This window comes from Nycticebus coucang, chromosome 5 (assembly GCF_027406575.1).
Source record: "Nycticebus coucang isolate mNycCou1 chromosome 5, mNycCou1.pri, whole genome shotgun sequence".
NCBI classification, from domain to species: Eukaryota; Metazoa; Chordata; class Mammalia; order Primates; family Lorisidae; genus Nycticebus; species Nycticebus coucang.
Genome location: NC_069784.1, coordinates 39,473,593 through 39,492,487, shown reverse-complemented (window position 1 = coordinate 39,492,487; position 18,895 = coordinate 39,473,593). Strand labels below are relative to the sequence as shown.

Here is an 18,895-nt window from a genome sequence, read left to right as displayed (position 1 = left end):
AAAAAAAAAAAGGGGGGGATGGAATTGGCTTTAAGGAGATTAACAAACATCTGTGTCCCACTGTTTAGCATAAAAAATTAAACATTATCATTTATCTTTGAAGCGACCTATTAGTCCCTCTCAATATCAATTATTGTTTCATCAAATATTTCCAGAGGATAAGTATACAATGAGGGAGGGGGGAGATATTTTTAAAAGCCCTAACAATGAAAATATGTCTGTAACTTAACAGGGTACTATATGGTTTGTTCAGAGTTTCACATCTTTCACCAATTACATGAACAGGATCCCATCATTTTATAAGCTTTATAAACCATAAATCAAAAAGCTATTTAGCTATTTTATATTTATAAATCACCTTAGAAAAATGTGGGGGGGAGATTTTTGTTTTATTTTTTTTAAGGTAGCTGACTCAGCTAAGCAGCTCTCCTCAAAATGTTACCACTTGGGAATATGAACAGTGTGTAATTTGCCTACTGCTAAAGATCTTGCCTCCTCTTTGGGCAACTGGCCAACAAAGGGGGAACTGGGGGTTTCTTCCTTACCTTTGCAAAATAACAGGAATGCTTAAAGGGAGCAGTCATTTGTGAGCAAGGAGGGGTGTTATCCTCTGGCTGTTTCAATGTTCTAATTTTGGCCCCTAATTTTGGTGAGTAAATTTCCTTTTATTTCTTTGAAAGCAAAGCAACAAAAAGCCATTTAGATGCTAATGTTAAATTACATGCTATTTACATTAAACATAACTGAAAACTATCTTATATTTAAAGTAAAAGGACTAGAAATACCATAAAAAATCGTAATCCACAAAAAAGATCTCATTTAACCCATACAAATAATTTTTTATTATAGTAGACATGTCCTCCAAAGTTAATTACAATGCTAAATTCATTCATCACACCCCCTATATCCCAAAATTTCACATTTAAAAATGTTAGAATCTGGCTGGGGGTAGTGCCTCATGCCAGTAACCCTAGCACTCTGGGAGGCCGAGGTGGGCAGATTGCTTGAGCTCAGGAGTTTGAGACCAACCTGAACTAGAGTGAGACCCCATCTCTAAAAAATTAGTCAGGCCTTATGGAGGGTGCCTGTAGTCCCAGCTACTCAGGAGGCTAAGGCAAGAGGATCACTTGAGCCTAAGAGTTTGAGGTTGCTGTGACCTATGATGCTATGGCACTCAACCCCAGGGTGACTAAGTGAGACTCTGTCTCCAGAGTCTAACATTTTTAAATAAATAAATGAATAAATAAAATAAAAATAAAAATGTTAAAATCATATCCCTACCTAGAGTCCTGAAACACTGATGACAGCATGCAACACTTTTCTACCTGCTTGTTTAATTAAATGTAAATCAATATCACACTTTTAAAATTCACCAATAGCAAAATGTTACAAATTAAGTCACCAGATAAGGATGACTATAATTTCCTTTACCATAATAAATTCTCAACAAAGGTGTTAACCCAAAACCCAAAAAAGTCTGAGTTTCATGTATGTGTTTACTTTTATTTAACCTTTTTATTACAGTATGACTTAGGGGCGGAATGGCAAAAAGGCAGGTAATAAAAAGGGAAGGCAATGCAAAGTACCTAGGTGATTTCCCCCACAGTTTATCAACACTCCTATACACACACAAACATTCCCCAGTATATGCAGGGGGCTTGTTCCAGGACCTCTCTTGGAATACAAAAATCCACAGGTGCTAAAGTCCCTTTTATAAACTGCTGTAGTATTTGCATATAACCTACACATATCTTCCCATACACTTTAAATCATCTCCAGATTACTCATAATACCTAATACAATATAAATGCTATACAGAGTTGTTATATACTGTATTGTTTCTATTTGTATTACTTTTGTTGTCATTTTTAATTTTTTTCCAATTATCTTTGACCTGTGTTGGTTAAACCCACAGTTGCAGAATTCGTGTAGTGTGTGTGTTTGTATAAAATATGGCTTAAAATATCTTAAAAAATCAAATAAATTTGCATGTTTTTCCCAGCTCATTTCCTATATTCCTCCTATATTAAACCCTTCATTCCAGTCAAATCTAACTATTTGCTCGCTCATGTTCTGAACTTTTGTGCATACTATTCCCTCTGTTTGGATATACTTCTCTTCAGTCTCTGCCTTAAGAGTTCCTATTTCAGGGTGGCACCTGTGGCTCAGTGAGTAGGGCGCCGGCCCCATATACCAAGGGTAGCGGGTTCAAACCCGGCCTCGGCCGAACTGCAACCAAAAAATAGCCGGTGTTGTGGCGGGCGCATGTAGTCCCAGCTGCTTGGGAGGCTGAGGCAAGAGAATCACGTAAGCCCAAAAGCTGGAGGTTGCTGTGAGCCGTGTGACATCATAGCACTCTACACGCAGCAAAGTGAGACTCTGTCTCTACAAAAAAAAAAAAAAAAAAAAAAGAGTTCCTATTTCAAAGCCTATCTCAAATGTCATCTTCTCTGGGAGGACTTCCTTGATATGCCTCTATCTTCCTCCTCCTCTTTTTAAAATTGGCCACTCTTTCTATAATCACATTGTATTGGCTTTGTTTACTTGTATATCTCTCCTACTTGAAATGCTTACAAGTTTTATCTATTTCTCATTTATATTTCCAGGTCAAAAAAGTACCTGTGCACATATAAAACAATTTATCCCCCTCTCTCTCTCTCTCTTTATATATATATATACACACACACACACACACACACACACACATATATATATACACACACATATACATGGGATACATAATCATAAATAAGTTAATAAATGAGCTTCCCACTGGCAGTTAAATACTGAAAAGGAAAAAGCTTAATAAAAAGTGGCTTTAACTAAATGCAGTGAAGTATTCTGGATTGGATCCTAGAGCAGAACAAGAATACTAGCCAGGCTCAGCAACCACACCTCAGTGAGTAGGGCACCGGCCACATACACCGGAGCTGGCGGGTTCAGGCCTGCTAAACAACAATGACAGTTGCAAGCAAAAAAAAGCCAGATGCCCGTAGTCCCAGCTACTTGGGAGGCGGAAGCAAAAGAATCACTTAAGTCTAAGAGGTTGAGGTTGCTGTGAGCTGTGACACCACAGAACTCTACCAAGGGCAACACAGTGAGACTCTGTCTCAAAAAACAAAACAGAAAAAAAAGAACATTAGCCAGAAAACTGCTGAAATCTAAAAAAAAGTGTGAAATTTAATTAATATTAAGGCACTAACATGAATCTCTTGGTGTTGACAAATATGAATATAAAAACTAAGGCTATCAATATGACTAAAACAGAAATCCAAATACAGTGTAACATTTTCATAATTTCTTAGAATCTAATGAAATATTATTTTAATTTTAAAATTCAACTTGAAAGGAGAAAGGGGCTAGGCACAGAAGCTCATGCCTGTAATCCTAACACTGTGGGAAGCTGAGGCAAGAGGCTGACTCCAACTCCAGGCTTGAGGCCAGGAGTTCAAGACCATCCTGAGCAAGAGACACCCCATTAAACAGGGTACAATGTCCCACACTTGTAATCCCAACTACTCAGGAGGCTCAGGCAGGAGGATCATTTGAACCCAGGAGTTTGAGGTTGCAGCAATCCATGATGATGACTACCCCAGGTGACAGACTGAGACTCTGCTCAAAAAAAAAAAAAAAAAAAATCCCTAAGGAGAAAATAAAACTTTTAGTATTTTGCATAATGTAAATAGGATCACAATCATTACAGTAAGATTAATTACATAATAACAAGAATCAATTATCTTGCTAATTTTATTTTATTTTTTTGAGACGGAGTCTTACTATGTCGCCCTTGGTAGAGTGCCATGGCATAACAGCTCACAGCAACCTCAAACTCTTGGGCTTAAGAGGTTCTCTTGCCTCAGCCTCCCCAGTAGCTGGGACTACAGACGCCCACCACAATGCCCGGCTATTTTTTATTTTTTTCTGAGACAGCCTCAAGCTGTCACCCTGGGTAGAGTGCCATGGCATCACAGCTCACAGCAACCTCCAACTCCTGGGCTCAAGCAATTCTCCTGCCTCCGCCTCCCAAGTAGCTGGGACTACAGGCGCCCACCACAACACCCGGCTATTTTTTGGTTGCAGCTGTCATTGTTGTTTGGCAGGCCTGGGCTGGATTTGAACCCGCCAGCTCAGGTGTATGTGGCTGGTGCCTAAGCGGCTTAAGCCACAGGTGCCAAGCCGCCTGGCTATTTTTTTGTTGCAGTTGTCATTGTTGTTTAGCTGGCCCGGGCCGAGTTTTAACCCGCCAGCCTTGGTGTATGTGGCTGGCACCGCAACCACTGTGCTACGGGTTCTGAGCCAATCTTGCTAATTTTAAATAAGTCTGATTTAAGCGGTCTCTACATGACCAGTGTAATAACTGTTAATAGCAGGCTCTAAAAGCAGATGTGAGCACAACTTAAATATACAAATAGAGTGTATGTTTTGATCATGGTAAGACATGCCTAACTAAACAGTTGCTACAGCTGTAAGAAATTCAAAATACTATACTGAGCAGCTAGAAAAAAATTTAGACTATTATCTACTTTCAAGTAAAGTAACAAGAACTTTTTGAGATGTAAAATACTAACATCATTCAAACAACTAAGACTATTCATATAAATATTAAAAACATTTATACATTTGAAAATATGGCTTGGGCTCGGCACCCGTAGCAAAGTGGTTACAGCGCCAGCCACATACACGGAGGCTGGTGGGTTCAAAACCAGCCCCGGCCTGCTAAACAACAATAACAATAACAACAAAAATAGCCAGGCGTTGTGGTGGGCGCCTGTAGTCCCAGCTACTTTGGGAGGCTGAGGCAAGAGAATCTCTTAAGCCCAAGAGTTTGAGGTTGCTGTGAGCTGTGATGCTCCAGCACTCTACCCAGGGCGACATAGTGAGACTCTGTCTCAAAAAAAAAGAAACTGACACAAAGAGGCCCATGGCAGCAAAATAGTAATGGATCAATAAACACAGTAACATCTCAGCTAATCCTTAACAATCTTTTAAACTTTTAGGTACCTCCCAAGTCTAACTTGGAAATTAAAGAAAATGCAGATCTAAAGATGTTTCCGCATGAAATTTCTGTCTAACATAACTAGGCTACTCAGGTACAAGTCAAACACATTTGGTCTTTTGGGAATCCTTCTTTGCTTATTTTGCATCGGACATGTTATTTTCTGTTACAACTTAATAGCAAGTCGTGAAAAATAGGATATTTCATTTACACAGAGCACTGCATCAAAACTACCACAATTAAACAGTGATCCTAATATAATGTTATTCAGTTCAAGCAGCTCGAATTACAGAAATGATACAGCTGACTACCAAGTAGGTAACAGGATCACCTGGATAAAGCTTAAAGCCAACTCTTGCTAAACACTGAAAAACAAATTATACCAAAATGAAGACAATTAAAATTGGAGAGAAATTCAAATACTACAATGATTTATTTTCTTTGTATTATCTTTTAAATATTTACATTATGGGCACTTTATGAATTTGTCTTTGATATTTTTAACTATCTTCCTTAGCAGCTTTATGATGTTAAACTAATTTCAATCAAACTTAAGAATAAGAGACCTATCACAAAAATAGGTCTCTTTATTAACAGGCGTCCTCAAACTTTTTAAACCTGGGGCCAGTTCACTGACCCTCCGACTGTTGGAGGGCCGGACTATAGTTAAAAAAAAAAAAAAAAAAAACTATGAACAAATTCCTATGCACACTGCACATATGTTATTTTGAAGTAAAAAAACAAAATGGGAACAAATACGATCACACCCACAGGCCACAGTTTGAGGACCTCTCGTTGTAACTTGCTAAAATATTCTATCTGGTTAATAATATTAAGTTCAGACAAGAGACCCTAAGCTCTGAAATTAGGACAAATGTCCCATCTTTCAGTCTTTTTGCCATCTATTAATTACATGGTATTCCCTACTTCTGAATTACCAGTTCAAAGAGATGTATTTTATCATTGCTAATCTACTATATTGTTTAACTAGAAAAACAATTTTAAATAAACTCCAGCAATCTGACATCTTTTATAATGAGACCCACAACATTTTTTTTTCTTTTTTTTTTTTTTTTTGTAGAGGCAGAGTTCTACCCTATGCCCTGAGCAGTGGCGTCATAGCTCACTGCAACCTAAGACTTGGGCTGTGGGCATCCTGCTGCCTCAGCCTCCAGGGCCGCTGGCATTACAGGCGCTCGCCACTGCGCCTGGCTGGGTTTTTCTATTTTTTTCACGAGTTGGGGTCTCACTCTCGCTCAGACAAGCCTCAAACTCCTGAGCTCAAGCAATCCTCCCACCTCAGCCTCCCACAGTGCTGGGATTACAGGTGTGAGCCACCGCGCCCGGCGAGACCCACAACATTTTTATTTTTTGCTAACATTCCGGCAGAGCAGCTGAACCTGAGTACTTAAAATATCTTTTCCTCTCCATTTCCCCCAACAAGCCCCATCATCCAATAAAACTAAGCTAAACATGAGGTGAAGACAGACAACAGACAGCTAAAATGTAAAGCAATCTACTTTGTCAAAATGTTTTTACCTACTCCATAACAAAAACTTAGAGGCAAAGTTATTAATAAGGAGCAAAATAGTCCGTTTTACCTCTTCCCTTAGCTTTGGACAATTTTCTGTTCCTTATAAAGAGGGGGAGGTATCAATCAGCAAAGAAAAACAAGTGGGATAAAATATAGACCCTGAACTGAGCATGTGCATTTTTAAAAATTCCTAAATTAAAATCAAATGTAATTCAATTCAGGTGAAATCAACTATTCTGACTCGGATGTGTTGATTATAGGAGTTTAAAATCTTGTACCCTACCTCAATTTAATTTTAAATTTGAATTTAATCACATCTCCCAACTACACAAAATGACAACTTAATACTGAGAATGAGCAGGCATTTTCTTATTAATGAGAAGCTAAAGCAGGGACATGTTTAGTTCAATAGTTCTGTCTCATTCTATTATGTTCCACTTATATTTAATGTTTTTACTAGGTGGCAGACACTGTCTTCTATTTATTAATTATTAACTCTCTTAGCCTTTGATAGGGAATTTGATCTACTCCAGTGCTTGAAAGGGTCAGCCTCATAAAACTCATGATAGTCCATCAACCCTATCATACCCCTACCACAGATGATGGATTGTGGTGGGCACCTGACAAGGCTAGGCCAATCTCATACTCTTTCCCAAGAACCTGGAATGGGGATCCTGGGAGCCATGAAACACTTGAATTATCAGGTCAGGCAGTGTGTGCACCACAGAAAGTGTCAAGAGTAAGCCAAAGATGAAGATTAGGGACACAGGGGGAGAAGCGAAGAAGTCATGGAGAACACAGAAAGCTGACAATCTTAAGAGGTGACTTACCAGCAGAGTAGTGGCCATTCTGCTCTGGGAGAAATGAAGGGATGGAAGGGGGTGTGAATTGCAACCCATACACACACAATCTACCTGTATTCACGTCTTATTTATCCTTCGATATCTAATGTCTATGAAATTGCCTACAGTGTCCTCTCTGCAAATCTCTCCTTTACTTGCATGAGTAATGTTCCTGGCCTCAGACAATCCCCGTCCCGGCCTTCCAAAGTGCTAGGATTACAGGCATGAGCCACTGCCCTTAGCCCCAGTATCTGTCTCTTTTTGTTGCCTTTTCCTGGTCACAGAAGAGGGATTTGTAAGAATGGGGGCTTATGTGGTATTGTGGAGGGAGAACTTGATGAAAAATATAAACATATGGCTCTCTTCCTTAGAAAAATACATATAACCCAAATTTTGCTAACAATTTTATTAAAAACTTCATGGATCAGAGGAAGCCCCGGGGATGTCCAAACTGTCCTAGCTTGCTGCAAGCTGATTTTGTGAGGCCTTTTTTTGGTTTGTTTATCTGCGATGTGGGATATCACAAAAATATCCATGAACTTTTTTTTTTGCTAATCAGCTTTCATTAGAGTTTGTGTATGGTTCGTAATGGGTGGTCCAAGACAACTCTTATTCTTCCAATGTGCAGCAGAGAGAAAAAAGGTGGGGCACCCTTGCTTAACCGGTACATATATACCAGATTTAAACAAACAAACAAAAAGCATGGGGGAACAAAGGGAAAAGAGAAGAGGAAATAGCTGGAAGAGGGGGCTGGTCGCGGGGGTGGGAGGGAGGGGATGTTGGTCAGTGCGAGATCCGCTGCTGCTGAGGAGAGGAGCGTCAATTGCAGCACCATGGCTCAACAGAAGAACCTTGAAGGCTATGTGGGATTTGCCAATCTCCCAAATCAAGTATACAGAAAATCAGTGAAGAGGGGATTTGAATTCACACTTATGGTACCCTGTTTCCCGAAAATAAGACAGTGTCTTATTTTAAGGTGTGCTCTCAAAGATGCGCTAGGTCTTATTTTCAGGGGACATCTTATCTTTCCTGTAAGTAGGTCTTATTTTCGGAGGATATCTTATTTTCGGGGAAACACGGTAGTAGGACAGTTCTCCAGAGTATCGTGGTCCTTCCCATAGAATTAAAAAGACTGTACAGGTGGAACAATCCAAAGTTTTAATCAAAGAAGGGGGTGTTCAGTTGCTGCTCACAATAGTTGATACCCCAGGATTTAGAGATGCCGTAGATAACAGTAATTGCTGGCAGCCTTTTATCGACTACATCGATAGTAAATTTGAGGACTACCTAAATGCAGACTCTCGAGTAAACAGACGTCAGATGCTGACAGCAGGGTGCGGTGTTGTTTCTACTTCATAGCTCCTTCTGGATATGGACTTAAACCATTGGATATTGAGTTTATGAAGCGTTTGCACGAAAAAGTGAATATCATTCCACTTATTGCCAAAGCAGACATGCTCACACCAGAGGAATGCCAACAGTTTAAAAAACAGATAATGAAAGAAATCCAGGAACATAAAATTAAAATATATGAATTTCCAGAAACAGATGATGAAGAAAATAAGCTTGTTAAAAAGATAAAGGACTGTTTACCTCTTGCCATGGTAGGTAGTAATATTATCATCAAAGGGTCAGAGGACGGCAGTATCCTTGGGGTGTTGTTGAAGTTGAAAATGGTGAACATTGTGATTTCACAATTCTAAGAAATACGTTGATAAGAACACATATGCAGGATTTGAAAGATGTTACTAATAACGTACACTATAAGAGCTACAGAAGCAGAAAACTGGAGCTGTGACTTATAATGGAGTTGATAACAACAAGAATAAAGGGCAGCTTACCAAGAGCCCTCTGGCACAAATGGAAGAAGAAAGAAGGGAACATGTAGCTGAGATGAAGAAGATGGAAATGGAGATGGAGCAGGTGTTTGAGATGAAGGACAAAGAAAAAGTTCAGAAACTGAAGGACTCTGAAGCTGAGCTCCAGCGGCGCCATGAGCAAATGAAAAAGAATTTGGAAGCACAGCACAAAGAATTAGAGGAAAAACGTCGTCAGTTTGAGAATGAGAAAGCAAACTGGGAAGCTCAGCAACGTATTTTAGAACAACAGAACTCTTCAAGAACCTTAGAAAAGAACAAGAAGAAAGGGAAGATCTTTTAAACTCTCTATTGACCACCAGTTAACGTATTAGTTGCCAATATGCCAGCTTGGACATCAGTGTTTGTTGGATCCGTTTGACCAATCTGCACCAGTTTATCCATAATGATGGATTTAACAGCATGACAAAAATTATTTTTTTGTTGTTGTTCTTGATGGAGATTAAGATGCCTTGAATTGTCTAGGGCGTTGTGTACTTAAAAAGTAACAGCTCTAAGTACCTTTCCTACATTTTCTTTTCCTTTTTTTATTAAACAGATATCTTCAATTTAATGCAAGAGAACATTTTACTGTTGTACAATCATGTTCTGGTGGTTTGATTGTTTACAGGATATTCCAAATTAAAAGGACTCTGGAAAGTTTTCATTGAGGATAAATTGCCATAATATGATGCAAACTATGCTTCTCTATGATAATTATAATACAAAGGTTCCATTCAGTGCAGCATATACAACAATGTAATTTAGTCTAACACAGTTGACCCTATTTTTGACACTTCCCATTGTTTAAAAATACACATGGGAAAAAAACCCTATATGCTTACAGTGCACCTAGAGCTTTTTTATAACAACCTTTTTTGTTTGTTTGTTTGTTTTTGGATACTTTAAATATGTATTATTCTCATTTAGTGCCCTCTTTAGCCAGAATCTCATTACTGCTTCATTTTTTGTAGTAACATTTAATTTAGATATTTCCATATATTGGCCCTGCTAAAATAGAATATAGCATCTTTCATATGGTAGGAACCAACAAAGAAACTTTCCTTTAACTCCCTTTTTACACTTTATGATAAGTAGCAGGAGGAAAAATGCATTTATAGATCATTTCTAGGCAAAATTGTGAAGCTAACAACCAACCTGTTTCTACCTATAAGCCGTCTCTTTATTTTACTAGAAATGGGAATCATGGCCTCTTGAAGAGAAAAAAAGTCACCATTCTGCATTTAGCTGTATTCATATATTGCATTTCTGAATTTTTTGTTTGTATTGGAATATGTCTGGGAAGAAGATTTCCAATTTGCATTTTGCCTCCTGCAACCCCTTTTAGAATGCATATGTACTGATTTTCTAATTTAAGACATACTTTGTCTCTTTGTTCATTTCTGTATTTCTCATCCGGGTTAGGTATACCATCAAGTCCCTGGAAACAGAAATTTTTTTTTTAACTGGAAAGAGGGTAGTGTAATTTCTTTTTAGTAAGCTCAAATGATAAAGATTTTAACATAATGTTTTATGATAATTTTAGGTATAATTAATACAACCCAGTTTATTACTTTGAAATGTTTTACCATGTCTGTTTACTCTTTAGAATTAATGACTCAGGAGGAAAATGATAATTAGCCAATATTTTTGTTTACTTCAGAAATAAAAGGATTTTTCTATTTGTAGAAATGTAAGGGGTACAGTGTAATTTTGTTATAAGAAGGGTTTAAATAAATCAGTATGCTCGAAACATGAAAAAAAAAATAGCTGGAAGAAGGGAGGGACACCAAGCACCAAGAGGGAGGGACAAGAGTCAGTGGGACAGTGCTTCGGATTTCACAAACTTCTAAAAGGTCTCCTGAGCAGGAACTACTTTTATCACTTAACCACAAACCCAAGACTTTTTGTAGTAGCGCAAATAGCATAGTTGCAGCCTGATTAGAACATTACATCTGTCAAATCTAGTAAGTATTAAGCACCCTATTCTATGGCCATCACTGTACTGCAGGAATAATGAAATGTAGTCAGGAAAGATTACATTATTATAATTCCCCAAAAGGACCATATTTTCATACTGCAAAAGTGATGAATACATTTAAATAAAAGACTGTTTACAAAACACAAACCACTTTTTTGCAATGCCAACTTCTATTTTTTATGCCAATTTCTTTTTTCCCCCAGACACAAGATATATACTTGCATGAAATTTAACTGGAGGATATAATAGCATATTTATCAAAAGACAGCCTCATCTTCAATAAGTATATTCAACCAATACACATGCATAAATTTAAATGTGAACAATTAACTATAAAATATAGGTTTTCAGTAAACTAGATGATTCCATGTTCTGCACAACTTAATTTTTGCCATAGCACCACCAGCAAAATCCCAAAGAACAATGTAGTCATCTCATTTTGTATGTTTTCTACAGACCTGCTAAAGGGAACTATCAAGATATGGAAATTTGGGGCGGCGCCTGTGGCTCACGAGTAGGGTGCCAGCCGCCAGCCCCATATACCAAGGGTGGCGGGCCTTGTGGCGGGCTCCTGTAGTCCCAGCTACCTGGGAGGCTGAGGCAAGAGAATCGCCTCAGCCCAAGAGCTGGAGGTTGCGGTGAGCTGTGACGCCACAGCACTCTACCAAGGGCGACAAAGTGAGACTCTGTCTCTAAAAAAAAAAAAAAAAAAGAAATTTGGAGATAGAACGGGAATAGATCATTAAATAACTTACAAAATCAAGTGATAACATTTAATTCTTTTCAGCATAAAACATATTAAAATTCTTTCAAGATCTTTGAAAAGAGTATATTAACATGAAAAATAATCAAACAACTATCTGAAGCAACCTAAAAAAAAAGTAGCTAAAATGTAAGGTTCACAAACATCATCAAAGACAGATGTTATCATTTATGAAATCTTTATTGTTTGCTAGGCACTAATGCTAAGCATTACATACATTATCTCATTTCCTATTCTGAAACATCGTAATTCTTACCATATAGATGTGAAAAGTATGACTCATATGGTTAAGTTACTTGCCCTGGGTCTCAGGGCTAGTAAATGGAGGTAGAACTTGAATTCAGTCTTGTGTGAATCCAAAAGCAATGTTCTTATCCATTACACTCGTGTTTCCCAACATTCATCACATGATAGCACAAACTGGAAATGGTAAGGCTCACTGGGGTAAGTTGGAGGGGTTCAGCGGAAAATTTTTTCTTTAAATTATGAGGTTATGGCATGAAAAATAAAATACAAAATGTTACAGATGATGTTAAATACTGAACTGCTAAAAACATTCCCAATAAAAGTTCTCCAAATTATCAAATTCAGGAAGTTTACAGACGGAATCATACCAAAGATATTCTAGTATCATACTGTTGTCAAATTCTGAAGTTACAAAATGATTTAAAATTTCAACACTATTAAAAAATGTGCAAGCAGCACACCTATATGTAATGCACTATATCCTGGGTGGGAAGCTTTGCATAATAATAGTTTTGTCTTTCAATAGAATATTGTGATTAAATACTAATCTGTCATATCAAGATCTTCTCAATAGCATTTAAAGGAGATTCAAACAAAAGGTTATCAAAGAAAGAATTACAATATAGAAGTCTTCCTTAACTAATCCAGCACACACTAGTTTTTGGTTTTTTTTTTTTGAAGTTTTTGGCAGGAGCCGCGTTTGAACCCACCACCTCTGGTATATGGGGCCAGCACCCTACTCCTTTGAGCCACAGGTGCCGCCCACACACTAGCTTTTTTTTTTTTTGTAGAGACAGAGCAGAGTTTCACTTTATTGCCCTCGGTAGAGCGCTGTGGCATCACACAGCTCACAGCAACCTCCAACTCCTGGGCTTAAGCGATTCTCCTGCCTCAGCCTCCCTAGTAGCTGGGACTACAGGCGCCCGCCACAACACCCGGCTATTTTTTTGTTGCAGTTTGGCCGGGGCTGGGTTGGAACCAGCCACCCTCGGTATATGGGGCCGGCGCCCTGCTCACTGAGCCACAGGGGCCGCCCCACACACTAGCTTTTTAATTTGAATTTCTACAGCACTTATAATTTGTACATTCACTTTTATTTAATAATAACAGTAATAACAACTAATCATTGAGCTAGTACTATGTGCCAAGCCGTGTTCCTCTTTATATTATCATATTTAATCCTCACAACAATCCTATGAAATATCTCTATCTTCTCCATTTTAAAGGTAAGAAAACTGAGGCAGAAAGAAACTAGTTCACCTAGGTTATAGCTGGTAAATGGACTAGGATTTGAAGAAGCCTGACTACAGAGCTGATGCTAATCACTATGCTAAACTACCTCCCTGTAAGAAAGAAAACAATTTATGTACAGGGAAGACAAGGGTAAGCAGATAAATCTCAACTTAAACTAAGTTTGACAGTTTCATAGTGATGAAGTAAAAGTGACTTGTGTGCACAACAAAGATATTCTACAAGAAAAGAAAATTATTTGCATATTGTGGTGGGTGCATTTTGCATATAGAAATAGCAAATATTATTTTAATTTCACATGTGCATTATGATATGGCTCAAGCAACAGAATCTTTCTCTGCAACCTATCTGAATTTGTGGATTTAACTTGCTCAAGAATATAAAAAAAACTGATTTAGAAAACAATGAAGTTGGTAAAAATTAAAAGCAAATGTTTTCGTATTTTTTTACTTACTGCTTTTCAAGTTTCCTTAGACTCCAAGTGTTTAATTTTGTTTTTAATTAAGCACACCATATATAAAGTCATGAATAAAGATTTTTCCAGACACTTGGACAAGTTCTGCTTGTCCAGGTTCTGCCTGTCAAATGCCAAATCCTGCCATTTGGAAGAAAGCCTAATAGTTTACAAGTGTATTATAATAGGCTAATGTCTTGAAGAGATCTCTGTGTAAATCACTCAGAAAATGAGAATACATCTTTAATGTCATAACAAAATCGATCATTCAATAAAGAAAATGATAATGCCTTGAATATTGTGGTTTATATCAAACTTCTGAAAGGCTCCAAGGACCAATGGCCAACATGAGCTAGCTTAGGCTGGTTAACAGTAAATATTTAAGAGCATCTGTGTGCCAGGGACCATGGTCATCCACAGAAGATATTTGCTATATAGACAATGATAGTCCAGGACTACAATTTGAACTCATACCTTCTAGGAGTTCAGGCATTCAAAGTGGAAGCTGAAGCTGCAAACCAACTGGTGGGAAGGGGGTGAGGTCCAGGGACATGTGAAAACAAACAGTCCCTGACCCCCTCCCCATTGATATTCAACCAGTTCCAATATATAACTTCTCACCTGCAGTATATCCAAAAACCTTTTATCAGGTCTTTATCAGAGCTTTATTATCAGAGCTTCTGCTATCTACAACCAATCAATATGTTAACATGAGACTAGCAGGGGCACCCAGCATATCCTGGAGTACAAAATAAGTCTTAAGTTATGATTGTGCCTTCTGTCCTCTGGAGCTTTACGATGTGAAATTTAGCACTTTCCTAAAGCAACTCTCAAAAAACAACTGTTTTTAAAAGTAAAGTTCTATTGCTTACAGAAACCATTACTCCTGCTTATTCTTCTGTAACTAATCCCTAGAAAATACTACTAATAAAGAGATGTGGCTTGATTTACTGATAAGCTAATGCCACTTTACATGATGTACCCTCTAAAAAATTTTAAAACCAAATCATGCTGAGTAAAATGCATATGACTGGGCGGTGCCTGTGGCTCAGTGGGTAGGGCGCCGGTCCCATATGCCGGAGGTGGCGGGTTCAAACCCAGCCCCGGCCCAAAAAAAAAAAAAAAAAAAAAAATGCATATGACTGTACATAAAACCATTTTAAATGGGCTCGGTGCCTGTGGCTCAAGTGGCTAAGGTGCCAGCCACATACACCTGAGCTGGCAGGTTCGAATCCAGCCCGGGCCACCAAACAACAATGATGGCTGCAACCAAAAAATAGCCAGGTGTTGTGGTGGGCGCCTGTAGTCCCAGCTACTTGGGAGGCTGAGATAGGAGAATAGCTTGACCCCAGGAGGTGGAGGTTGCTGTGAGCTGTGAAGCTACAGTACTTTACCCAGGGCAACAGCTTGAGGCTCTGTCTCAAAAAAAAAACCATTTTAAATGATTATCAGGTAACATGAACGGTAATTTCTGAAGCTAATATTTTTGCTTTAAAGAGGTCAAAAAGAATAAAACAGCTCAGCAGAAGCCTATGACAGGCTTTATGGTAAATATGTTCAATTCCATAATTTATCCCAAGATAAAGCCATTTCCACTGCACACAGTCCCCTAGCAACTATTCAGCAACTTCCAATGTGTAATCTATTGTCCACCAGATCTTCTGCCACAAACCTCAAGCCATTCTTTTAAAATTCCTCAGCTCACACCACCTCCCCCCATAAAAACAGGGGAAGGAGTTACAAAATCTTAAGAAATAAAAATAATTTTTTAAGTGGAAAAATACAGGTGGCCTCTGCACCGAAGATCTCTTCCTTTACACCTGACAATTTGGGATTTATCTGAACCACCTACTTTTATGGTCCTGGATAATCCAGGGTTCCTCCACCCCAACTAACAGTTCAAAATGATCACTCTCTAACAAATGACAGGGTCCTATGTGACCACTCTGTCCTAGCCTATTTAATCATTCAAGTTTCCCAGCTTTATTGTTATCACAAAGTTATCACTTCGCTCCAAACTCACAAACCATTACACGAGTCCAACACACACTCCATTCCAACTCGTTACCAACACGCTCCAATCCAATGTAAAACCTACTCTAACATCAGCTCTTCCTTTATAAGTTTTTCCAATATTCCTTTGTAAGTTTTTCCCATATTCCTAACAGTCTCAATGTCCTGCCGCCGTATACTTTCAAGCTCTCTTTACAGAACGCAATTCCAGTCCAGAGTTACACCCTCTCCAGCCCAATTCCTACAACCCCAAAACCCCACCCCCTTCCATCACGCCCACTGGGGCCTCTGCCACGAACCCTAACACTCCGCCCCAAGCCCAGCACTCCCTCCAGATCTCTTTGGAGTCCTTTTCGCCAGCCTAGCCAGACCCAGACCAGGCCTCCCAACTGCCTAGGATTTCCCGACCACCACTCCACTCCCGCCTCCATCCCCTCACCCAGCAGCAGCAGCTTCACTTCCTTGGCTGCTTTCTCCCCGTCCACCCGCAAGTTGCGGTCGATCATCTTGCTCCGCTCCACCGCCGCCTTGTCCTCGGCGCTCAACGTGCAGCCCATGGCGGCGGCGGGAGAGGGGACCAGGCCCGGGCTCACTCACACACCGCAGGAACTTCGTTCGACTCGCCTAGCTCAGACAGCGTCTACTGTTGGGCGGCGGCCCTCTAGGTCAGCTCCCCTAGCACCAGGGAACCGGATATCCGGTGTTACGGCACTTCCGGCGACGCCCCGCGGCCTTTACCGCTTGAACTACTCTGGCTCTGGGAGAGGAGGTGAGAGCGAAAGCGGAAGTCACGGGGAGTAACGTCAGTCCTGGGCGGTGGTTCCGCTGAGTTGCTAGGTTCGGTCAAGTCGCTGCGCGCTACCCAACTTTCATCCCTTCACCTTTCAGCGACCTGATTTGGCTAAATGTAGAGAAAACCGGGCCTCCGACTCGTGGTGCGGTCTCGAGGTCCTACAGCTGGTTTGGAGGTGGAACGGTGGGGGATTCACAAATGAAGGCTCATAGTCCGCACGGGAGATTTTGCTGGGAATTTCTTGCCTGCCGGAAACTTCTGTGATTTTTCTTTCTTTTTGCAGTTTTTGGCCGGGGCGGGTTTGAATCCGCTACCTCCGGTACTTGGGGCCGACCCCCTACTCCTTTGAACCACAGGCGCCGCCCAGCTTCTTTGATCTCTTGCTGTGGAAACTTAGGAGCCCAGCCCAAGTGTGGGACACTTTCTGCCAGGGTTGTCTGTCAGATCTGTGGGACGGGAGCAAGCTGCCCAGCTTGGGCTCCGACTACGCCTCACATCCTTACAGATCAGGTGTGCTGACCGTGTGTAGGACTTTGGCAGTGCCTTTTTGCCCTCTCTGGCCCACCGCCTCCTGTTGCCAATACATGTCTTAATCCTTGTGGTGTTAACGTATGGATTTCTGTGGGCTTAAGATTTGCTTAGCAACTATGTTGGCAAAGGGCCAGTTGAAATCGCTAGGACTTACTCGACAATCTGAAATAGAAGCGTGTAGTTCCTCCATGCTGCCCATCTCTCCAATAAGCCAGATGGTTCTACATTAGGACCTTAGGACTACTAGCAAGATAAGTCAACCTCAGCCCCACACTCTAAAACAAACCAGTGCATCCTGTACCAGCTCTATACTAGACAAAAAGGGAAGTTATAGTAAAATTTGCTTCTCAGCTGCAGTATCACCCGAAAATTAATAAATCTCCCCATGAAAGCCCCAGGCTGTTACCCTCTTTCACAGATAACCGTTGGTACTCCCGCGAAGGTAGTCCTAAATTACCTTTACAGTCAAATAACCCCACAATTACTCTTACCATACATTCTAGAGAGGGGAACTCAGCCCCTAAAGTCTTTCCCTGTGATTATAAATTATTTCTCTAACAAAATCTGAACCTTAGAATATAAGGTCTCAACGGGTCTATATAATGATGATTCATTAATTGTAAGGATTTAACTGAAGGATTACTAGCCACTAAACAGCTTCATCCACGATAATGCTTTTATCAATGCCAATTTTTCACCATTTTACAAGTCTCCTACTCGTTCCCAAATGATGGTTAGAATGAAAGGGACTGATTTTCCCTAATCAATTCTTCTGGGGGAAAAGGGCAAGAGGAAAGGAAAGAAAAATCAATTATTTATTGAGTACCTATTGGCCAGGTGTGGCTGGGTGCTTCCACATCTTATTTCTTTTAATCCTCACAACAACCCTGTGAGGTAGGTAATAATGATCCCCATTTTACAGATGAGGAAATAGGCTCAGTGAAATTAAATAGCTTTCCCAAATTTACACAGTGAATAAGTAGATATGTTTTGGCTCCAAATTCACTCTTTTGCTACGATACCTCATAAGATATTGCCTAGAGACACCTAACAACATAAGGTGTAATGTCTTCATCTGGAATTGGGAGCAACCCAAACACCAGCATGATGCAGGCAAAAGCAGCTGATCAGATGGTTGTCTCAATTTGTAGACTATTCACAGGGTTAGAGAGGTCAGATTCTGTCCAGCAACAGCTTTCAGGGCTGAGGATTACATTATTAAACTTTATCAAAACATCCTGTTGACTAGAAAACTGGAAGGGGGTCAAAGCAGAAATTGCTGGGAAAGTCCTCAGCACAGTAAAAAAAAAAAAAAAAATGTATCCCCTTCATGATCCACTCCTACAGGGAAAAATAAATAGCAAATGAATTCATGTCTGTCAAATTCTGTAATAGAGGCCAGTGAGGTCCCAGTGTCAAGAAATTTCAGCCTGAATTAAATAATTCTTGCACTTAAAACTTTTTTGTGGAGGGGAGGGCTCAGCATCTGTAGCTGAGCGACTAGGGCACTGCCCACATACACCAGGGCTGGCCTGTTCGAACCCAGCCCGGCCTACCAAACAACGACAGCTACAACAAAATAATAGCCGGGCATTGTGGCGGTGTAGTAGTCCCAGCTACTTGGGAGGCTGAGGC

General features: G+C 39.9%; 1 protein-coding gene and 1 pseudogene across 2 annotated transcripts in view; one reads left to right on the top strand and one right to left on the bottom strand.

The window, feature by feature from the left end:
* The window catches only part of GNAI3 (G protein subunit alpha i3), a 46,082-nt gene extending 29,382 nt beyond the window's left edge, over positions 1 to 16,700 (bottom strand). The window contains exon 1 of the mRNA XM_053592140.1: positions 16,376 to 16,700. Within this exon, the coding sequence (XP_053448115.1) occupies positions 16,376 to 16,493 (118 nt within the window). The 5' untranslated portion in view covers positions 16,494 to 16,700. The remainder of the gene's footprint in view (positions 1 to 16,375) is intronic.
* On the top strand, positions 8,149 to 9,969 carry LOC128586381 (septin-7-like; annotated as a pseudogene). The gene is made up of 2 exons (XR_008380229.1): positions 8,149 to 8,277; positions 8,459 to 9,969. The product of XR_008380229.1 is annotated as a septin-7-like (transcript).
* Positions 16,701 to 18,895: the final 2,195 nt, after the last annotated feature.